General features: G+C 43.3%; 1 protein-coding gene across 3 annotated transcripts in view; it reads right to left on the bottom strand.

Annotated features, from left to right (window-relative positions):
* Positions 1–23389, bottom strand: part of GRIN2B (glutamate ionotropic receptor NMDA type subunit 2B) — a 212683-nt gene that overhangs the window by 107695 nt on the left and 81599 nt on the right. For all 3 annotated transcript variants that reach the window (XM_027680052.1, XM_027680053.1, XM_027680054.1), the window contains one exon: positions 15493–16091. In XM_027680052.1, the coding sequence (XP_027535853.1) occupies positions 15493–16091 (599 nt within the window). The remainder of the gene's footprint in view (positions 1–15492; positions 16092–23389) is intronic.

The following is a 23389-nucleotide window of genomic DNA, read 5'->3' on the forward strand; positions in this document are numbered from 1 at the left end:
TAGAATAGAATAGAATAGAATAGAATAGAATAGAATAGAATAGAATATTTCAGTTGGAAGGGACCTACAATGATCATCTGGTCCAAATGCCTCCCAAACACTGACAGGCTTGGAGCATTGACCACCTCTCCAGAAAGCCTGTTGCAGTGTTTGACCACCCTCTCAGTGAAGAAATCCTTCCTAACGTCCAGTCTAAATCTTTTCTGGCACAGCTTTGAACCCTTCATGTGTGTCTTGTGACCGGATACCAGGGAGAAGAGATCAGTAAAATCTCTTAAAACCATATTCTTTACAAGCAGTCTATAAATCTGTGCACCCTATTCTCTGGATGCTTGATAAAAACTGGACAAGCCCTCTGGCTTCTTTTTTTGGTCTGGTGGCAATTCTAAACAAATAAATACTGTATTGAGAGCCTAATTTTAGCAAATCAGTAAGTATAAAGTTTTGACTTTGTTGAAAGAAAATATATATATTCAGCCCATCTTCTTTTGAATCTGAACATTTTCAAACATCTTTTCTCAAATCAAAAAGAAAGACACATATTGAAATTGTAAACTAATTTGAGTAAGATATGTTTCATCTCAAATATATTGAAAGAAATAATTCAAATTAAAATTAAAAAAGGGAAACAGTTTGGAGACTGTTTTGCTTTTCTCCTGGGTTCAAGATAATTTCTGCAAAACAAACAATTAAACAGGATACAAACAAACAACCCATATAACTTGTATGTCACAAAATCTCCATTTCTACATTAATAAAATATCAATGAAAAATTGTGCTCAGTCCTAGGGAAGACTTGGCAGGGGGCAATTCAAAGAATTGCTGAGTTGAAGACAAAGAGAAATTTGCTTTGAACACAGAGAGCATTCTGTAATGATCAGTACTTTGAATAATGAGATTCTAGGTGTCTCTGATGGGCCATGAAAAATTAATAGACATTTTTGACCTTAATCTTGCTGCACCTCAGTTCCCCGCCTATACAATGGATTTACATAAAATAGCTTGTGTCCTTCTCATCTCACAGGAGTAGGGTGACAATCCATGAACTTCATGATGTACTGAGATACTGGCCTAACGTGTGCCACAGATAACACCTTGAGAAAAAGAATTGTCTATTTTCAGCAGCCTGTGAAAGCAGACACAACACAAAGTTTAAAGATACTCATTAAACAAGGCAAAGAAAACAAAATACTGAATCACTGCTCCATCAGGAAATGTCACCCATCCTGCATATGGAAGCAGTCAGGGGTCCTGTCTTGAAAGACAGTACACAGTCTTGAAACCACTGCTCTTTAATGCATAGACTGAAGCCTTAATTCCGGTATTTTCTTCTGTTTGAAGTGCTTGCCTTTGCAACCTAAATAATATTCGTCTGACACAGTTGTGTGTATGTAATATATGAAAGGCTCTTGGCTTGGGGGCCTTGGACTTCACAGAACATTGCAGCAGTCCCCCTGAGTTTTCCTCCTTGGTTATTTTACTTCCAGCTCATACCAGTTTTGTGGCACTGTGTTACAGCCTGTCTTTTCCTGCCTCCCTCCTTTACCACATGTCCTTCCTCAGAACTGCTCCAGCTACCCACCCTGCCAGCTCCCCTGCACTGTCTTTTATTGCTGCATTGTTATTATTTGCTTGGGCAATCACGATCCTAGGACTACAAGCACAGACAGAGGTCTTGCTTCATTCTACATAAAGCTGCAGATACAATAGTTAGAGATTTCCTAATTTCAGGGCAAAACTGCAATAATGTTGGCTTTCTGCATCCTTCCCAAATCTGGTTCAAGCTGCAGAGGTACTTGCCTCCATCACTTTTTTCTTTGCAGTCTTCCACCCAGTAACTATACTGGTGGGAGGCAGAAAGGAAAACTTTGACTCATCACACCTATCTCTGATGGCAGTTGTCATGCTCCCTCTAGCCCCTAACATTTTCACTGCTATATAACTTACGTAGTATTATAGTCTTTATCCGTATCTCTTTAGCTAGACAGCGGCTGAAACATTCCCTGCTTCTCATGTGAAGAAGATAAAAACTCTGAAAACTTCTACTGGGGGAAAACTCCCTTCAGAGAACTTCTGGTATGGTTTTGTTCATCCTGCAAAATGTGCCCAAAACCTTATGGAAAGACCATGGAGGCAGCACGTTTGCATCAAACGAAAAAAAGGCACCATATTAGGGTGGGAGTAGGGGCTGATGTTTGAAAAAATTCTATGCAGAGGGAAAAATAATTTGGAAATCACCAAAAAGGAACTACTTTTTAAAAAAAAGATTTTAGGGCTTCTTTAATTTTGAACTTTTTTTTTTCTCCTACTAATAATAAGCTTCAGAAGTTGAGTGCCAAAACAATAGAAAAAGACCAACCCAGTCCAAAATTTAGATAATCCTCTTCTCCCTGGCATCATGACACCAGTCAGTGCAAAATTCTCCTTTGCTGACACCTCTTGTCCTGTCCTGTTGTAAGTTACTGACTTACTCCTTTTTCTTATTCCATCTCTCCCTTTCTTTCTGTCTCCTGGCTCTCTCCTCTGGCTCTCCCTGGTGAACAGTGAGCCGCAAGAAGCATTCCTGGGTTAGAAATTAACATATTAATGAAGAAAGAGCCTTGAAGAAGGGTTGAGAGATGGGGAGAAAACAGAGAGATGAGGCAGGCAGAACAAAATAACAAAGGGAAGATATAATGAAGAAGGGACACAGAGCCAAAGCACAAAGGGAGAAAAAAAATGCCTTTCTCAGGAACTTGTGCTACTTCAAACACGTCCATGGGAAGAAAAGATGAAAGAGAGGAAAGAAAGGGGGTGGGAAAAATGGGGTGGTTCTTCTGTTTTAAGCTAAGATTTAATATTTCTATATAAAAGAATCACCTATTGAAGGAAGGATGAGAAGACAGAAGATGGGGGTGAGGGAAGGACACAAAGACATACAAGGGGGGGCATGACTGATAACAAGAGCAGTAGGTTCCTTCCTGGCTGTTTGTGAAAACACCATGAGCATGGAATCATGGATACACCGGTGCAATAGGCTTTGCCTATGGGTTATTGCCTCCCCTGCAACCCTCCCATTCTCTACTTCCACAATGTACTCCTGCAAGACTGCCCCAAAATTATGCTGAAAAAGAGGAGAAAATGTCAATTAGCAAAGACTACTGTTGATCTGGCAAGCTCACAAGCATCCCACTCCCAACCCCTCTCAGTGCTCTCTCAGGCAAACAGCGGGAAACCAATTACGATCAGTGGGTTGAGGAGGAAGTAAAAAAATTGTTAGTTCAAACATCTAAGCACTTGTTCGATCCTCTGTTCCTCTATTTGACTACCCACCATTTACATCCTTCTGCACTGCAGAACATATTCTGAATAATGCAGAAGTATATATTCTAAATTTTCTCTTGAACCCAGTGGCCAGAACAAGTCCACCACTCCCATGTCTGCTGACAAGACAAAAGGGAAAAAAAAATTATTCCTGGCCTGAAGAAGGAACCTAAAGAAATAGCATCTTTAGTGGTGAAACACGCAGCAGACATTGCAAAACCAAGGGACATAAGGACTTGACTAGGAAAATAAGCTTTTTGGCACAGGCCTACATCAGCAAAGGTGTGAGCTGTTACCAGAGGGCCATTCTCATAAGGCAGACCTCCCTCAGTTCATCCCTATCTTTCACAATTCCACCAGCATGTGCCACTAGAGAAGAACTTGTTCCATAGCTCCCTGGTGGTACCAAACCAGTTCCTTGGCACCTCACCAGAGCACTGCAATACTGAGAGCATCCTCAATACCCTGAGTGCTGAGGACCCATTGCCTTCTGCAGCACTCTCCTACAGGTGTAATGATTAAGTAAATAGCCACAGGCACAACAGCATTTATCTCCCAGACCAACCCCACATCTCCTTCCTTCTATAATGGTGAGGGGAGTGGACAAAGGACTGTTTGTCATTCAGCCAGCTCCTAAGGTGCTACCAGACAGCCTTCTTCTTTGAGGCTTAAAAAAACTTTCAGCATGAGCCTTTGTCACAAATGTAACAAACTTATATGGCTGCTTTCCTTTGAATTCTCAGGCAACAAGAGGAGGCTGCAGGAATTCCCTGGTGTTACAGTCCCCAGATACTACTTCAGTAGAACAGCCACAGCCAAGATCGCAGCATCTACGCAAGTGTCTGGCTTTGGGTACTTCTCCTCCGACCTGTGGCATCTGAAAAGGTAAGCTACACACCACACAGAGGAATAAAAGTCAGTCCCACCCACAGCCCTCCCACTTAAGAGAACCAGCTGCACACCCTTCACAGCAAGTGTTCTGAAACCAAGCCCAGTGACGCTTTTTATTTCACCAAGTTCTCCTCCTTCTGCACCACATCCTCACGTGCCTTTGCTGCCTTTCTGTCAGTGCCCTTCTCTGGGGACCGGCTTCCACACTGACAACTGATTGCTGCAATGAATGTTTCTGGGCTGCCACAGCTGAGCACCAAGAGGCAGAACCCTTCTGCAGGCTTTGTGAGGATCCAGAACTGGGTGACAAAAAGGGTGGCAACCGGCAACACTGCAACCCAGCCTGATCCGCAGTGGCAGGTGGAGAATGCCTCTCACTTGGTCAGCTCTCCTCTCTCCTGGGGTTAATCCTACCCCTGAATGCCTACATATCCTGGCTTGCATGGTACTTCCAATGCCACCCACTGTTGGGAGTACCATGCTTTTCTCATTTGGCTCCCTCACTCTGCCAAACTTTCTTGTTAAGCAATTTCATGGAACTATAATAAACTATTCCAAATCAATTTCACAGCATTGCTAAGCTTGTGCCTTCATCAATTCAAACTTGAGCTTTCCATGTAAAATTGCTCAGAGAAAAAAATACAAATCAGTAAATTAAGTAAACTTCTCACTCTAGACAGCCAATCTGGGGCCTTTTCCAGAACTAGCATCTTTCTACAGCCACCAGAGAAACTGTGGCTTGGCACCACCTCCAACGCACTCGTTGGAGCACCTCTCCTATGAGGAAAAGCTGAGAGAACTGGGATTGTTCAGCCTGGAAAAGAGAAGGTTTTAGAGTGACCTAACTGTGGCCTTCCAGTACCTGAAAGGAACTTACAGGAAAGATGAGGCAAGACTGTTTACAAGAGCATATAGTGACAGGACAAGGGGGAATGGGTTCAAATTGAAAGAGAGTAGGTTTAGATTAGATACTAGGAAAAAATTCTTTACTGTGAGGGTGATGAGGCACTGGAAAAGGTTGCCCAGGGAAGTCATGGATGCCCTATGCCTGTAAGTGTTCAAGGCCAGGTTGAATGGAGCTCTGAGCAAGCTGGTCTAGTTGAAAGTGTCCCTTCCCATGGCAGGGGGCTTGGAACAAGATGATCTTCAAGGTCCCCTTCCAAACCAAACCATTCTGTGATTCTGTGGTTCATCTGACTTGTATTCTCACATCGCCAAAAAGCAAGACTTCCTCCTCCTTAAAGCTACATTAAAACCAAAACAGATCTGCAAGTAAAGCTCCCCTGTATCTCAACTACATCCCTGCAAGGAAAGGGAAGGAAAAGGAAGCTGAGACAAGGGCAGCAGAGCATGAAGAAGCCTGAAATATGGTTCTGCTGCACCTCTTGGATCTGGGCAAGTCAAATGCTGTAAAGCCCACCACTCCATGCTCCCCCCCCAGAACAGCTATTTGACATGAATACATACTGGGCGTACTGAAGAGCAGTTGCTAGATGCTCAGATTTATTCAGAGGCTGTAAGCACCTCAAAGTCTTCACAGTCTCTTGGTGATGCTGGAGAGCATTTAGTCATGGCTTAAGTACTAGCTCTTATAAACTCTCACCATGCCACACGTCACCACTCAGATGCAGAAGAGCAGCATCAGCATCTTTGAGAATAGGGTGGAAAGCATTTCTCGCAGCAATCTGTTTGAGGTACCTCGTATCACTCAAAGGCCTAATCTGTCAGAGACGCATTATTTTAAAGGGGAAGAAAGTAATGAAAAACATCATTTGGAGTAGACCATCTTTTAGATATGGCATCTATTACCTGTGTAGCTGCATCATCCCAGAGCTTCATTGCAGTTGACCCTTTTGCTCCCCATCCAGTTCTGGTTATCACTAGTTTATAACCAGTGGCAGGTACACAGCAGCCACCCTGGACATATCCCCCTGCCCAGGGGAGTCTCCAGGGGAAATAAGAAGATAATCAGTGTAGAATCTAGATAAATCTGCCCAAAACATGTCATGGTCTTGGGATATAGGAGGTCACCGAAAGTAGATATCATTAGCTGCTGAAGTCTGAACACTGGAAAAGCTGCTAACCTCCTTCCTGAAACCACTTCTGGAACTGCTAGCTGCCTACTTCACACAGGCACATAAGAGCCATGTGTGGCACTGCTGCTAATATCTTGCACTTAATAAACACCCCCAAAGTCTTGGCAAAAACCCACCTCTTGTAAATTCATTCTGCCATCTGAAATTCCTCGTGCAGCTCCAGTGAGGTGCCGTATTCATCTCCGCTTCATACTATGTGCTATTAAATATTTGCTCTATTTCACCCCAGAAATGGCTGAATTTTTGTAGTGAATTAAGCCATCCCTTTCTACTTTGTAAAGTACTTTGGAACTGCAGATAAAAGATACTACAGCCTGTCATAAATATATGTAAGATGCTGACACTGCTACTGGAGGCAGCCATCTTGCTGAAAAATTATTTCATTTGTGACACTAATAATAGAGGGAAGAATGCTGGGCAAGACACTGAAAACTCATTTCCATCCCATTTTAATACAGCTTCGAAAACCAGAGAAAAAGTCAGTGTCAAGTCAGCATTTGTGCATTTTTATCTACTGTTGGGCTACAGAGATTCACGGGTTTTCAGTCCATTGTGACAGCTCTCTTCCACCCTGACCACACCATCAAGTAGGTGAACTCTTCATATGATTTATCTGCTGTCTCTCCAGATCCTTAACAAAGACCAACATTAAGTTCACCAAATTTGTTTTTCAAGCATTTCTCATGGTACACTACTGCAAAGGGGAGTTCTCATCACCTTACCACCTTTGCTCAATCAAGGCGGGTTTGGTGTGATATAACCTGACTGGTGTGATATAACAAGCGCAGAAATCTCTCCACAGGGCTGGAAAAGAGCTTTCTGTGTATGAAGATGGCTGGCAGCATTCAGTCTGATTGATCATTTCAAGGGCATTATGGTTAGATTTTAATATTCATTTTATATTAAGGTGCTTGGAGGCTTGAGTAGGGACATTTTTATTACTTAAATCAGGAGAGAACATGCTGCAGAAATGATAGAGCGGGGTGTACTGAACAAGCTGACAGGTCCCTGCCATTTCTATTTTCTTTGTTATTATTTCGCTCACATTCAGGCATTTTAAATACCGCATTTCTAGATTATATTTCATTCAAATATTTCAAGAAATATAGTGCACAGTGAATGTACAATACAAAAAAAATTACACTAAGGTAACATACATCACCTTCAAATGTTTATATTCAATTCAAAACCACATTTTTTAACCTTAGCAAAACAGGAATCCCTTGTCTAACACTGCAAACGAATTTCTGAAGTTTGAAGTGAAGCTAGCTTTGAGTTATTTATCCACATAAACAGAAACCCCTCTGCTGGATAATTATTTGAAAGCAGAACAAATGCATTCATTTCACACTCTCATAACTCAAAATTGGATGAACAGGGATTCTTTTGCTCAGATTTTTCAAAAAATGCTCACCTTTGGACTGAGAACAAAAATAAAATTTCAAAAGTGAAACAAAATGTACTTTAAAAATTATTGATACTTGAAAATAAGCCAATGGAGAGGTCTCTGCACTGCAGAGGGAGGTCTGGATTCTGCACAGGGAACAGGTATTCAAAACCTGTTACGGGTGTAAAATTTGGTTGGGTTGCTTCAAGATAAGTATTCAGCTGCCCCACAGATATGCAGATCCACATTTTCCCGAAACGCAAAGGCCGTCGCAGCCCCCCCACCCCCTGGGAGGGAGCCGCTAGGCGGCGAGCTGCGCTGGTGTCTTGTCAAACCACATCGTGAACCCAAATTGCATCAAAGAGAAGAGAAGAAAAAGCTGCTCTGGAGCTGCACAGGGAGCCATAGCAACGCAGCAGTTCCTATTTTTAAAAACTTGAAAGATAGTAAGAACATTAAGTCTGAGGGGAGGAAAAAGAAAAAAAAAAAAGAAACTACATTTCTATCAGGAAGTTAAAAAAAAATGCACATGTTCCTGACAGGCTCCAGAGATGAAACCATATATGGCCAGCCATCAGTGTGCAGGTGTGCAAGCCAGAAAATATCCATGGCCCCATCAAGCCAGTCCCTGAAGGAAAGAGGCTATTTCTCACTTTCCCTCTACCGCTCTGCTAATGCAGGATTTCAAATTCCCTGAGGCGCTTTAAAGCCCACAGGACCCTGACTGCATTTTGTGATAGGGGCAGGATGCTGCTATAGCTAATGCTAAACAGTAGCCAGAACTGGGTTTGTAGTTTCGCAGCTCCACCACAAAGGGAGGATTTTGATTCACTTTCCATGAAGAGTGGAGAGTCTGAACGCACACATTAAAACATATTGTCACCAGCAAGTGAAGTTACCACGGTATTAGCACTAATTGGACTTGGCTTCAGAGCAGGAGATGTCTCAGAGGGCTGGAAGCACAACATGGACATTTTCCCATCTGGAAACTGATGGCGCATACCAAAATTCATTCCCAGCTGGTGGATTTTGGAGGCCTTTATGAAAGAGTATGTCCTTTAATCAAAAGGTAACCCTTGCCAAAAACCCATCTCTTCACTTGAACCCTCCCGTCCCATTTTAATTGCAAAGAAGATGAAAAATCCAGCTATCCACACAGAGCAAGTGCCTCCTCTTCCCCTCTGACAAAGTCCTGCTATGCAGGAGTAAGGTATCCTGTGGTGCCTGCTGAGGAACAAACATTTTTGCTGTGCCACCATCATATATTCCCACTGAAAAGCCAGGGATATCCAATACCCTACCAACATATGGAGTTGATTTGATGTTAGATCTTCCCCAGCAAGATAGCAGTGCTTCCCACTGCCCAAGCCGCACTGCTTAGGAGCTGCACAAAGCAAGGAGGACAGCCAGCCACAGACTGTGCCCTTCTGCAACAGGCACCCTTAGCAACTGACCTGTATGGGTGAGGTTTGGGTAAAGAGCATGTTACAAACTGCCCTGAGCATCCCCCTCCAGTGACAGAAAAAAAAAAGGAGTCAGAGGAAGCCAACGCTGCCTCATATGTGGTGGCACATAGATAATTGTTGCCCCCACCCACTGTTCACCTCCTGGGCAGACATCATGAATAACCAGCAGCCCCAGGGCAACAAACCCAGCACTGAACCACCAGGACAAGGAGCAGTGCACACAGGGCAAATGAAATGCAACAGGAGATGCAAGGCGGAGACAAGAAAAAAAGAAAGTGATGACAGTATGCGAGAACAGAGACTGAGGTGATGTACAATAAGGGATGCAGGGAGGCAGAGAGACTCTGACAGAGGACGGAGGCCTGGGCCAGCCCTGTCCTCCAGCTGCTGCTGGAGCAGTGACAGGAACAAGCAGATTTCAGCAGCAGGGATCTCTAATCTGTCAGCAGCGCTCACACCACGTGCTGCTAGCCTGCACCAGCCTGATGGCAGCAGGACACACCAACCAGCAGGAACATAATAAGCTGCTAACAAGGCACTGGCTTAAAGGCTCCAAAAGGTCAAAGTTACATATGCTCCCTCACCCTCCAAGTCTCTGAAAAGGGCAATTTCTGCATTGGTGGGAATACGCCATTTATACCTTCTCTCACCTCCTCCCGGTGTTAAGAAGCAAGTCCCAGCACTGTGCCTCCCACCACTGGAGCACTGCTGGGTTCAAGGGCTGGAGCAGAGTTTCTCAGCCAGTTGTGAAGGAGGTAGATGTAGCCCTGCCAAACTAAGACCTTAGTGCCGGCCAGTGCTCCTGTCTCTTAGCATGAGGTTAACTCGACAGTCTACAAATGGAGAAAGTGCAACACAAATGGTCCATTCTCCATTCCTGCTCTCAACTCCCTTGCTGCACTGTGTGAAGGTGCATGATTCACTCAACCAGGAGACAAAACAGAGTGGCTCCATGGCAGTACCTGCAAATTACATATGATGTGTCTGACGTGAAAGGCAATGGCTTCCACGAGAAGAGAGGGCAGGAGGGTGGGTTGGGAAAGGCCGGGACAACAAGGAAAGGTGTTGCCTGGGCATTGTCCTTGGAACTAACCTGGGGAAAGCAGGTCCAAGATGCTATGGGCACGGTGCTGCTGATGGTTATCAGGGTGACACAGTACCCAGAAGGGGCACTGCGCCTTTTTCACGGATTTGTATGGCCTCTATGGTCTTGAGTCTCCAGGGAAGCAATTTATTTGTACAAATCTATTGCAAGAACTTTCTCTGCTCATGACTAACTGTTCAGCTATCTAAGCCCCAGCAACTCCTAGTTTCTGTTAGGGGATTGTGGCCATGTGAGAAGAGAGTTTGCCCTGGTTGTTCCAGGGAAAACAGTTTCCAACCACCCATCAAAGGCTCTTTTGCATTTCCTAACTGTTTGGCATCTTTTCAGGTGAAAGTTATTTCCCCCAAAGTGGAAGTATCATGTCCAAACAATGCACTGAGCTAGCTTGCCAGCTGTTTTCATATTTGAGGAATCTGAGGTACAGAATTAAACTAACTTTGTTCCCCTCTAAAAGTATTTCTTTGCAAAGCTGGTATAATTCCACATTTGTATTTTAATTTCAAAGCAAATGCTCCACTGCACTTTTTATTAAAATGAAATCTTGTGTGTGCAGCCTGGTGTTAAATGAGAGACTATTAAAGCCAATCAGTGGAGAACTCATTAGTAACCCTACAACAACAAACTAGTAGTTATGGCCCAGCATTCACAAGCAGCCATGACAACCAGTAGGAAGAACCAAGGTCTCATTGAAGGCTATAATAAAAACACAGCTTATGTAGCCCAATGACTGTGAATATCCATACAAAACAGCTGAGCTTCTATTCCTCAAATATGTGCCAAAAATTATATTCTTTTCTCATGACTCATCTCTGAATTCCACTCCCAAGAATGCTCCTGTCATTTAGTTATTTCTTCCCATTTCTAAAATGTAATGAAAAGCACCAATCCAGAGCTCAAGAAAATCTGTTCTATCAATTAAAATAACGAAATAAGCAGAAGGCTGCCTATAAACACATCCACCTCTGCCCACTCACTCCTCAGCAACCATGGTGAAGGGAGAAAAGATGAGCTTTGCAGGATGCCTAGGAGCCTAGCAACTCTCCTAGGAAGGGTCAAGAAGTAAGAACTCCTCATCTGAGCATTTCTCCAGAGGAAAACTCTGTTAGAAACTCCTTCCCAACCTTTGTGATCCAATAGAAAAGAGAAGAGCACACAGTGTTTTGCTGGGTGCCCAGAAGAAGACCAGATATTGAGATAACTGTAAACTTGGTAGACTGGAATATTCAGACCAGATTTCTTCCTGGGACAATGAAGGAATATATGAATAGGTAATTATTACAAACAAAACAAAGAATTAAAGACTGTAATTGAACTGGGAAACAGCATTTGGATATTTGGACTCTAAATCACCACCTAAGCCTATTATCAGAATAAATTGAGATAAATCCGTCACTAGAGGAAAAATTCCTCAAGAATCATTCAAAAAGAAAAATAACAAATCTTGTAGAACAAACCTTTCTCAAAGTATCATTTTACTACTCTTTAGTGGAGTTATCTCGTCAGCGTGTTCATTTACTGGACAAAATCCACAATGTTCAATTGTCATGATCATACTTCTGCAGTTCCAGTCTAACACAAAAGAGAACCAGTTTCAAGACAGACAAGAAAGAGTTGCTGTGAGACCATTAGTGATGCAAGAAGATGCAGACCAAACACCTACATTGTCAACAAATGGCATTTAGATAACAGTCTGTCTTGTTTCTTTTTGTGCTTGCAGCAATACTTCAAACAAAACTTTGTTTGCACAAGTTCTTGCAAAAATGAACAAGTGTCAGTGTAAGAAGGAAGAAAGATATGGAGAATCTGAGTAACACTCAGTTCATCTTCTCCTTACTCCATTATATACCCAGATCAATGACCAACACCATGTTGAGCAAGACCATTTGATTCTAGCTGCATTCAGAACTACTGCTCTCTCAGAAAGAGGAGAAAAAAAGTAATAAATGGACAAAGTTCAAAGGTAGATCTTGGGAAACTACTAATTCACAGTCTTAGTGTATAAGGTGCCCCAGCTGAACTAAAGTACGCATTTTTTAGTTGGTTGTCTTACTCTCCAAAGAATAAAATGGGAAAATCCTTTTATCACACTGCCTCCTCAGCTATGGATTTGAAGCAAATTGGACTGCTTTGGATTAGCTTCAAGAGTTTCTGAAACACTAGCTACATGGTGATGCATTATTTGAGGTCACATACATATACACTCCACAGACATCAAGCCCAACGTGCCATGCATTTCTCTATTCTGTGTAGGCATGCAGAAAGGGAACTGTAAGTTGCAGATGGCTGAATATAGCATTGCTGGGTCCAGAGCAAGACTAAAATTAGCTCTCCAGAACCCTCAGTCCCGTCCAAAGTGAGCCAAACCGTGTTCCAGACATGCAGGTATTGCTGCTGCCTGGTATGCACAATGCACAAGTGCTGTGGGATCTTAGTGGGTGGAAGGGGTTAGGGAAAGTTTGAAGCAGCTGAGTCTGTAGAATCTGTAATACCCCAGATAGACAAAGCATTTCAGGAGAAATTTAAAGACCTCAGATAGACAAAGCATATCAGGAGAGGTTTAAAGCTTAGCACTTAGTAAATTCCAGCATGTTCAATGGTTACTTGAAGGTATGAACACAGATTACAGCCATTAATTTCTGTGGGTTTTGGTTCAGTACAGTGAACTCACATATTCAAGTCTGCCTCTTTCCACATCTTGTGCTTCTCCTCTACCTCTCCGCCTGCCCAGACTCCAGGCTGTGAGGCTGAGCTTGAAGCCATTAGATTTCTATTGACCCCTTGGATTTGTAAAATCTATGGCTTATTTCAGACACCGCTAGATTTTAAACTTCAAAAGGTGCCTGAAAGTAATTTGATTTAAATAAAAACATTAAGCACCCTCCTCACTAAAGTCAAACCTTTTAACCATCTCACTCAGAAATACAGAGAGGGTGGAAACGTGGGCAAGTGGGGGCAGGGGTGGGTGGGTGGGCAGAACCCCTGCACAGGCCAGCACCATGGGAGGCAATGTAAATATTTGCACTGTGGTCACAAGCAACTGGAAAGCAGTGTAATTATCTCTGAGTTAGCCCAGGTGCCTGCAGCAATCTACACAGTGGTAGAACAGAGCTTGGCATGGACTAATTGACTCTGGTTCTCAGCTAGTCTGATGCTGGTACCCACATTAAGCTGGGTATATTTACACGTGTCTACACTCATTCCTGTGAATGCTGTACCCAAAGCAGACAAGGGAGAAGAAACAGCATGATTTGGGCCATGAAGGTGAGAAGAAAGCTAGTATCTTCAGAAGTGACATGAACTGCTTTCATGTGGGGTGCTCAGGCTTCAGGGCATATCTACACTGCACAACAGTACTGTCATATCTAGACTCAAGAGTTTCTGAGCTGGCAACTTCTATACAATGCAAAAAGGTGCTATGCAGAGAGATTATGCTGGGCCCTTGAAGCAGCATAGCTGTATGGGTATGATGTTATGCACAGGCTAATAGAGTGTCAACAAAACTAATTAGCAGAAGGTCTCTGCAGAATGCTACATAACATAGCAGGGAACATCTTGTTTTCTGGATAACTGCTGAAAAGACACAATAGAGCTCCCCCCCAAACCCCTCTTCATTTGGAAAGGTAGAACAACAGCCTGCCTTGATGTTACTTCTCATAACTTTGTATATATTAAATATATTTTCCCTGCTTAATCATTCCAGTGATGACTCGAGCACCAGAAAAAAAAAACTTACTTCTAAGCCTAGGAAGGAAACTGATAAAAGCTTTGGGCAACTTTGGTGGTTCCAAGGCTTGCAGACAGCAAAAAGACAGCACGGGGAACAGGAAGTAAAGGCAATAAGACCTTGTATATGCCAGTGGATCATAGAGACAAAGAACAAATAGCAATACGGATAATATAACGGGTCAAAGCATAGAGTTCTCTTTCAGTTCTCAGCTTTCAAGCAAAGCAAAATTTGCTTTTTTGTCCACCAGTTCCTCTATCTGCCTAGTACAGTTGACAGCAAGGGGTCACAGCACACAGACCAATCCATCACATTTCTACTGATTCAACATGACAAATGAATAAAGACGCTGAGCTCTGTGTGGCCTGATGGCTACTGCCTGGATTGCCCTAGTCCTACCACAGAGGGTCCAACATGTCCAAGGATTTTATACATAAAACATTGCAGAATGACAGCTGAGCAGGTCAGGGGACATCTGGACAATTGCAGATTCCATATCTAATTATCTGTGTTGCTTTGCTACATGCTAAAATTCCAGCTGAGACAAAAAGGAAAATCTAGTCATCAGAGTGCTGTTCTAGAGGTTGTTCCACTGCAGGCTTCATCTATGTCCTTAAATAGACATCTTAGCATTGTTTCTTAAGAAAATCTTAATTTGGATCCAAAGATGTTTATTGAAAGAGGTTTTCCCTATTTTTAATTTAATTTTCAATCTTGAAGAACTTGCCGTACTAATCAACGTACTAGGCTTTCTGCATAATTTACACAAAGGAGAATGGGACCCAAAACACCCAGTAGACAACGGCCAACAAGGTGCCAAACAGCAGGGTGGTAGCACAAGTCCTCCTCTAAGGTAAACTGGATTCTTAAGACACCCAAGGTCTTTAAAGACTCAGTATAAAGCAGGAACTGAGCAGAGGTGATGACTTTTTTTGCAGCTCTAGTTCTCCACTTCTGTTTTGTACTTCCTTCTTGCCTGTAATTCAGGGCTAATGGGCAGCAGAAGGACATTTAGTCTTCAGACAACAGGTGCCATGACACTATTCCCAGTAGGTTACAAAACCATCACCTATAAAGGGCATCTGCTCACATACTGTTAGTGCCTGGAACAGAACCTGCTGCCTTCTAGATTTCAACATCAACATTTCCACTGTTTGCAACAAGAACTCACCTGAGAGTTGCATTCATGCAAAGGCACTCCAAGAAGTTCAGTGCTGTTATGAAAGCAAAAATTTGTGCATCAAGAGGCACACTCAAATTTTTGCACTATGCCTTTATATTCCTTTTCTTCATGCTGACTTGCCCTCTGTGCTGTATGGAGGCTTTCTAAGAAGGTGACAATACTGGCACTTATGACAGACAGCAACATAGATCCCACCATTAGCTCACCTCCCTTTGCCCACATTCTGGCCAAGACCACCTGCTGCCCCAAAGCACCACATGCCCTAGCAGAAATATTCTGGTATCAGAGGTTGTCTCTGACCCCTCTTTTGTAAGGCTGGGCTAGCTCTTTCCCTTACCTGTTGAGCATGTTGGACTGGTAAATCCTTTTCTCCTGGGTGTTGTAACAGCTGCTCTTGGGCTCAGGGATGAAGCTGTGTTCAGACAGCATATCAGAAGCAGCCGTGGTGATTATGGCTATTCCATCCCTTACTCTAGCAGGAAGACCGTAGTCCCATTCATCATATGAGACAGAGATGAGCCCGGTGGGAAACTCAGATGGCACAGTGTCTGTATCCCCTGCCACCAGGCTGGGCACGATCCACGTGTAACCATAGCCTGTCAGACCCACAGAGTTGGCCACCTCAAAAATGTAGGTGGCCTCTTCCTTTGTGCAGTAGAGGAGGATAACAGGGCTTTGAAGCTTCTTGAGCTGGTTCTGGATCTTTGAGTCCCCATCGTCCAGGGACATGTCCAACAGGAGGACCTCCTCCAGTTCCCAACCCACAAAGCTGTGCTCAATGGTACTGCGGATCTTGTTCACAAAGTCCTGGTAACCAGGGAAGTAAGTAGTGACAATGGAGAAGATGTACCAGTCGTATTCTTCCATGATGTTGAGCATGACAGAAGCTTGCTGTTCTATTGATGGGCCAAACTGGAAGAACATGGATGACTCATCCTAGAATAGGAAGTCAAAGAGAGGAAGAGAGAGGAAAAGAAAACAAGAATACGTCAAAGGAAATAAACAGCATTCCTAGTCAACCCATTGAGCATGGAGGGGGAGGCACACACTCAGAATCTTACACTTCAAATCTTGGCGAGAGCTTAAGGATTTTGAACTTTTTAAAATTTAAAATTTAAGTGAAGCAAGTGAGAAGGAAGTAAAATCCTTTTTATGACCAGCTGTCCTTACTTTATTTTTAAAGGCAGGTTGCCAAAATTACTTAAAGGTTTCAAATGTTAGGCCTGATTCTAACAGACAGAGAACAAGTGGTACACAAGTCAGGACAGAAAAAGAGAATATGTACAAAATATTCCAAGACTGCAGAAATTAAAAGCTTTAATCCCAGGATTATCATAATCTTATATGTAGTATAAACAGAATACACAGCAGCTTTGATACCGATTTAGCATGGGACAGTCACTCTAGTTTGAGTATCCAGACCAAAGTACAATTAAAGTAGGCAAAATCATTGGACACAAATAGCTCTGACAACCCCTACTGCAAGCTCCTCTTAAATCAAGCAGCAGCACAGAGTTCTACAACTGTGGAGGCTCTGTCTCAGAATAACATAAAATACACTAAAATTTAAAAAAAGATTTCTCAACTGTCATGAGTTTTGTTTATACCATGTTTTAGAGAAAAGTCAGCTCAATATTTCTCTTGGTATTGCTTTCATATCCTTCTACCATACTGAGTTCATCTTTACAAAACTCAGAACTTGTACCATTTTACAACCTCCAAGACTCCGAGGGAGTTCTGTATGGATCTCAGCTCTCCAATGGCAGAGTGTAAACCCTTTTTGTCCTGGGGTTTCACAAAAATACCAGGTTTACAATTTGTGACAGATCCAGTAAAATGAAATCCTTACTTTTCCCAATTCATGATGGAAAGGAATGGAAAAAAGCATTTGCCAATATGCTCTCTTATGGATTTATCTTCTAAAATCAACTGCAAACTCCTGCTGATTTCTGTAGTTGGGTTAGATCACCAAACAAACAAAAAGCCCAACAAAAAAAAAAGCAGAATTAAATGTTATCTCTCTATGTAGAGATTCCCATTATAAGAAAGAACTCAAAATCCAATCACCACTTTTAAGAATAAACAGCCCCACCTTCTCTTAAAAAGCCTTGAAAACTGGACCAGAGATACAAAAGGAGGTGCTCCAGAGTTTCAGATCTGGGGAAACTCACTGTGCCTCAAGACATTACCTCAAGATTGTCACATTTAGAACAGCTCTCTACCAAATTAAGTCTCCTACAGCCTGCCAGGTAAAGCTGTTTTTCAGCAGGGATGCCAGTTAATCAATCATCCATTCATCCTTTAGTCATGGTTTTGATTACCTATAGCCATTTTCTATATTGACCAAGTATGCCATAGATCAGCAACTCCAGAAAAACAAAACAAAAAAAGGTCTGCACTCAGCCTTAAGCTGTTTCTCTTTCCTGAGCTCCCTATGGGTCACATCCTATACAAAAGTCCTTGCTCCCAGATCCCCATACCTTTCTTAAGAGATTTGGTAATTAAACTGTTCACTTCCTCCATACAGCTTACCACCCACATGTGGAAGTTCTCTTAGGACTGCTCTTTGCTTAGTGGAAAAATAAAACACATGCAAAAAGAAAAAGGAAAAGAAGGCAGCAACAAATTAGAGACAAGTTAAAAAAAAAAAAACAACAAAACCAACAGGAGCAGCAAATGGAGCCTCTCAATACATGGAAAACAGCTCATACTTTCTATCACTGGAATTCACCTCCTTCTCTCAGAACTCTGCTCAGGAAAAGAACCTACTCTTCTAACAAAAAGATACTTTATATCTTTGGAACTTATGCAGAAAATTAGGAAAGACAGAGGAAAAATCAAACTATTCTCATGGCATCTGCCAGAATTTGAAGAAAGCCTGAACAAGCATCTTCAATACCCTTCATTACACAGTGCCTTTGAAAGCCACTTGTAGCAAACTGAATGCTAGAGTGTAAAGACTCAGCCTTACTGTAGCATGAAAAGGCAAGACATCTACACTCATGACTAGTGTTTATTTTTATATTAAGTTCAACAAGAGCTTTTCTGTACTTATGCATAAGAGCTTCTGAATTGACTGCAAACTTCCACCACGTCTAGCAGAGAGCCTAAGATCTGAAGGGCCTGGCTATTGAATTACAGGAACATTTGACACATAGCATAGAATCATAGAATCAGCTGGGTTGGAAGGGACCTCCGAAATCATCAAGTCCAACCCTTGATCCAACACCACTGTGGTTACTAGACCATGGCACTAAGTGCCACATCCAGTCTCATCTTAAAAACCTCCAGGGACGGAGAATCCACCACTTCCCTGAGCAGCCCATTCCAATGCCTGATTACCCTTTCTGTAAAGAATTTCTTCCTAATATCTAACCTAAACCTCCCCTGGCACAGCTTAAGACTGGGCCCTCTTGTCTTGCTGATAGTTGCCTGGGAGAAGAGACTGACACCCACCTGGCTACAATCTCCTTTCAGGGACTTGTAGAGAGTGATGAGGTCTCCCCTGAGCCTCCTCTTCTCCAGGTTGAACAACCCCAGTTCCCTCAGCCTCTCCTCATAGGACTTGTGCTTCAGTCCCTTCACCAGCATTGTTGTTCTTCTCTGCAGCTCCTCCAGCACCTCAATGTCCTTCCTGAACTGAAGGGCGCAGAACTGGACACAGCACTCCAGGTGCAGCCTCACCAGCACTGAGTACAGGGGAAGAATCACTGCCCTGGTCCTGCTGGCCACACTGTTCCTGATACAGGCCAGGATGCCATTGGCCTTCTTGGCCACCTGAGCACACTGCTGGCTCATGTTCAGCTTCCTGTCAATCCAAACTCCCAGGTCCCTTTCTGCCTGGCTGCTCTCCAGCCACTCTGTCCCCAGCCTGCAGCGCCGCAGGGGGTTGTTGTGGCCAAAGTGGAGGACCCAGCACTTGGCCTTGTTGAAACTCATCCTGTTGGAATCAGACCATCTCTCCAGCCTGTCCAGGTCCCTCTGCAGAGCCCTCCTGCCTTCCAGCTGATCGGCACTCCCTCCCCAACTTAGTGTCATCTGCAAATTTGCTGATGGTGGACACAATCCCCTCATCTAAATCATCAATAAAGATATTAAACAGAACTGGGCCCAACACTGATCCCTGTGGGACACCACTAGTGACCGGCCGCCAACTGGACGCAGCACTGTTCACCACCACTCTCTGGGCCCGGCCCTCCAGCCAGTTCCTAACCCAGCATAGAGTGCCCCTGTCCAAGCTGTGGGCTGCCAGCTTTTCCAGGAGTATGCTATGGGAGACGGTGACAAAGGCTTTGCTGAAGTCCAGATAGACACATCCACAGCCTTCCCCTCATCCACCAGGTGGGTCACCTGATCACAAAAGGAGATCAGGTTGGTCAGACAGGACCTGCCCCTCCTAAACCCATGCTGGCTGGGTCTGATCCCTTGTCCATCCTGTAGGTGCTGTGTGATTGCACTTAGGATGATCTGCTCCATAATCATCTGCTCCATCTGGAATTCTTGTCTGAAAAAGTACCAGGTGCTTTCCTCAATAACAAAAAGGGGACGCAATATGGTAAATCCACTAGTATTTCAAGTATGCATACACACAGTCAGGAGTCAGTAGGCATGATAGCTAGGTGCAGGAGGTAATGCCCTACCTGTGATTTAAACAGGGCCAAGCTAAAATGACTGCTGACAGTTCGTTCCACATGAGTGCCCTGCCTAACCGTTGAAGGGAATTCTGCCCCAAAGACTCAGGAAGAAAATTCAGAGCTCCTTACTAACCAGAGTGTATCAGAACATCAAAAATCAATACAGCAAATAGATAGCTTTATCGCAACCCAGCTAAACAATTCTGCTCCACTGAGAAATGTAAGCACCCCTCCTTAAATCAAACAGCACAGACCACTTAGCTGTGCATGTAATAATTGCTCTTGAGCAACAGTTGGCATTTTTATTATAGAAGCAGCAAGAGGAGGCAACTTCTATTTAAAATGAGAGCACTAAAGAGATGCAAGCCAGTCCAGCTTTTGGCTTGCCAAGATGTCTCTTGGCACTTAATCTCCCCAATACTTGGGCTAGCCAAATGTTCTTCATTCCCTAACCAACTCAGCACTCAGAGAGGGGTGAGGAAGGAAGGACAGACAACAGTGTAGAAGAACGTGTCCCTCTCATAATAAATTAGGAGAACTGCTGATAGAGCTGGATAGGAATCTCAGTCACTGCCTTTTTGGGGGACAAAAAGCAAACTAAGAAAAATGCCCAAGAGCCACTATTTCCTTTTCCTTGGTTTTGAGCATGTCTGATGGAAAGACAAGGAAAAAGAGGAGAGAGGATAGAGAACTACAGGGCTATCAGAAAGAGCATGAATTTGACCTCACTGTGGCGTTATGCCAAAGTTTTTAAATTAGGAGATAGATCTAAGATGGTTTTACCATTTTTACACACATATAACCTACAGAATCATTATTGCTTTGTTACAGCCTAAAACGAAAAAGGAGTACTTTGTCCTTCTAGACATTAAGGGTTTTACAGAACATTACAAGCTCGTATTTTTCTCCTGCAGAAATTTCACATTGTCCACCTTCCTTTTTTACCTTGAAACAGCCAGAACATGGTTCAACAACTGGGAGACAGATTTAAATATGGGATAGGGATAGGTTGAGCTCAAATCAGAAGTCCCTTACATTGCACATCATCCAGATGAAATACAATCCCCTGGCTTCAGGAAAAAGCTTGTCTTTGTCCTATAGCCCTTTCACCTGCAAGCTCAGGCTTTCCCAAGCTAACTGCTGCGAGAGAAAGCAAGATTCTGCAGGGTGTCCCTCACACACTCTGAAAGAGCAGAGGCTCCATTACAGGATCTCAGTGCCTCCAGAGATCCCAATACTACCCCACTGTCACCCTACAAGGTCAGGGATCTGTAGTTTGCCCAGCTGACCGGAGGTGGAGCTAATCAATTGACACAGCACCGCTCCTCAGCTGACAGATGGCTTCCCACAGGAAATCTGCTCCGAGTTTACCAAATCTAGGATAAGTATTGCCTCCGCCTCTTGCACATTTAACCCCTAATACAAGAAGGTTGGATTGCACATGGTGAAGGTGCAAACACACTCTCTTGAAGACTGGTGGCTAATGAGTGGATGAAAGTTTGCAGAGTTGGCACAGGGTTTAGAGAGCAACCAAGTACTATTGCCAACACTTCTAAGTTCTTCAGACTTGCAGGCAGGCCAGGTCTGACCCAAAACTCAGTGGAGATGTGAGCCCTTGGCAAGGCTGCAGGTGACTCTCCCAGGAGCCCTCCTGCAGCTGCACCATTCAAAACCAATCACTGCCATTTAATGAGCCATTTACCTCAGATGTGGCAGGAGAGGTCCCTAGGGAGCTTTTCTCACAAGTTCCTTCCTTACAGCCACTCTAGATTCCCCTGGCAAGCAAAAGCAATTACTGCCTTACAAACAGCATCTTACTATCCAGAGCAAAACTGATTCTCAGCAGGGGGCAGACCAGAGAATATCCATAAAGCAGGGGCATGTAAGATCCCCAAAAACAGTTGCAGCAGTCCAGTCATCTTGAGGAACTGGCAAGCTTTCCACTGTGCCATGGTATTGACTTGCAGAGTGAGGATCAGCATGTTAGGTTTCCTTTGTGTAGCCTACCACAATGTAATCTGGTTCTATGACCCATGCTGGGCCATGAACAGATTTTTGCTACTGGTGGCAAGGTCCTTTAGCTCCAATCAAATGCCAGACCCCACGAAAGCCAGGTGTGTCAAGTTATGCGCAAGGAATTTGAGTAAGGAGCAAAAGCACTTGTTTGCTTCTTGGATTTAGAGAAATATAACATGTCACTGCAAAATGCCCTAGTCTGCTGTTTCCACACAGGTGCAGGAGAAATTCAATTTGTGCTACTCTGGGAGTACCCCCTTTTTGTTAGCCTTTTGCGAATATCAGTATATCTAACCCCATTTGCTGCTTCATTAAGCTTCGTGTGCAGCCATAATTTAACAACTGGGATCTGTCCTTCCTTTCCAGTTTGCAAAGGGGATCCTATCAGATCCTAATGACTCAGGCCACTATCACTTTCCAAAACCCTCTTCTCATCTTCCTGATTTAGAAGAAAAGCTGTTCATGTGTCTTTAGTACAGTCTTGATTTGCAAAATTCCTCTATGATCTACAGCCAAATCACAGAGGGCTGCCTCTTGTGTATACTTCAGCCCTGCCTACCACACAATCTGGGCAGGAGGGAAAGGAGCAAGCAAGCACCAAATAACTTCTGGGAAAACACAGGCTTTAATTTCCCTACCTGTGTATTTCTTTTTTTCAAAATTGAGACACCACTGTGTACCTATTTGTCACAGTCCTAGTGGGATACTTGATTCACTGGGAGTTTTATTCTCCATGATGGAAAATGCCACAACAGTTCAACGTCTTATAATTAAATTTCCTATATTTCTGACTCCCATTTGTTATAACATATCTGACAGAAAATCAAGATCTTTGTTGCTTAAGTGTTCATTTACTCCTGTTTATTCTTACCACAAATGCATTTACTGCCTCAGGCTAGCCTACAGACAGGATCTTCTGCCTGTTTGGTTTTTTCTCCACAAATTTAATTTTTTTATTTAGTTTTCAACAACGCAATACAATAAAACTCTGGCTTTAATATTATGTGCTGTATCATGCTATGTGAATCCTTTCCTCGAATGCTTGCGGTAGGGACTATGAGAACATAATGACACTACATACCTAGTATACTGTCCTCATGGTGGGACTGGTATCTAGAACAGCATCTCTGCATCTCACACACACATACACAATCACATTTCCATAAATACACGTATTCATAGCAAAACCTACTCAAAGTAAAGTTGGAGCACGTTGAATTGTGTCATTTCTTAATCACTGCCTAGTTGATACTATTTAGAAGGATTTCAAAAGTTTCCTGTCTTACTGGAACAGGTTCCCTGGGTTATTACTGATTTTGGCTTGCATAGCAGATCACCTCCTGCAATCCTTTCCCAGTGTTCTGAGTCACTGATGGATAGATCATTCCTGGTGAAAATCCTCCAAGCTGCCCTGGGAGCGTGCTGTCAGTAGGAAGTTCAAATCTGTTAGATGCAGAAATGTGGTTTACATACCCATATAATTTATCAATTGCCTCCCTTGTTCTCATAATAATTACTGAACGCATTGGACTTATTTGACGGAAGGATACATAGCTCAGATGATGGTTACAGAAATGGGTGGAT

This window comes from Neopelma chrysocephalum, unplaced genomic scaffold (assembly GCF_003984885.1).
Source record: "Neopelma chrysocephalum unplaced genomic scaffold, ASM398488v2 Primary Assembly neopelma1_59, whole genome shotgun sequence".
Classification (NCBI taxonomy): Eukaryota; Metazoa; Chordata; class Aves; order Passeriformes; family Pipridae; genus Neopelma; species Neopelma chrysocephalum.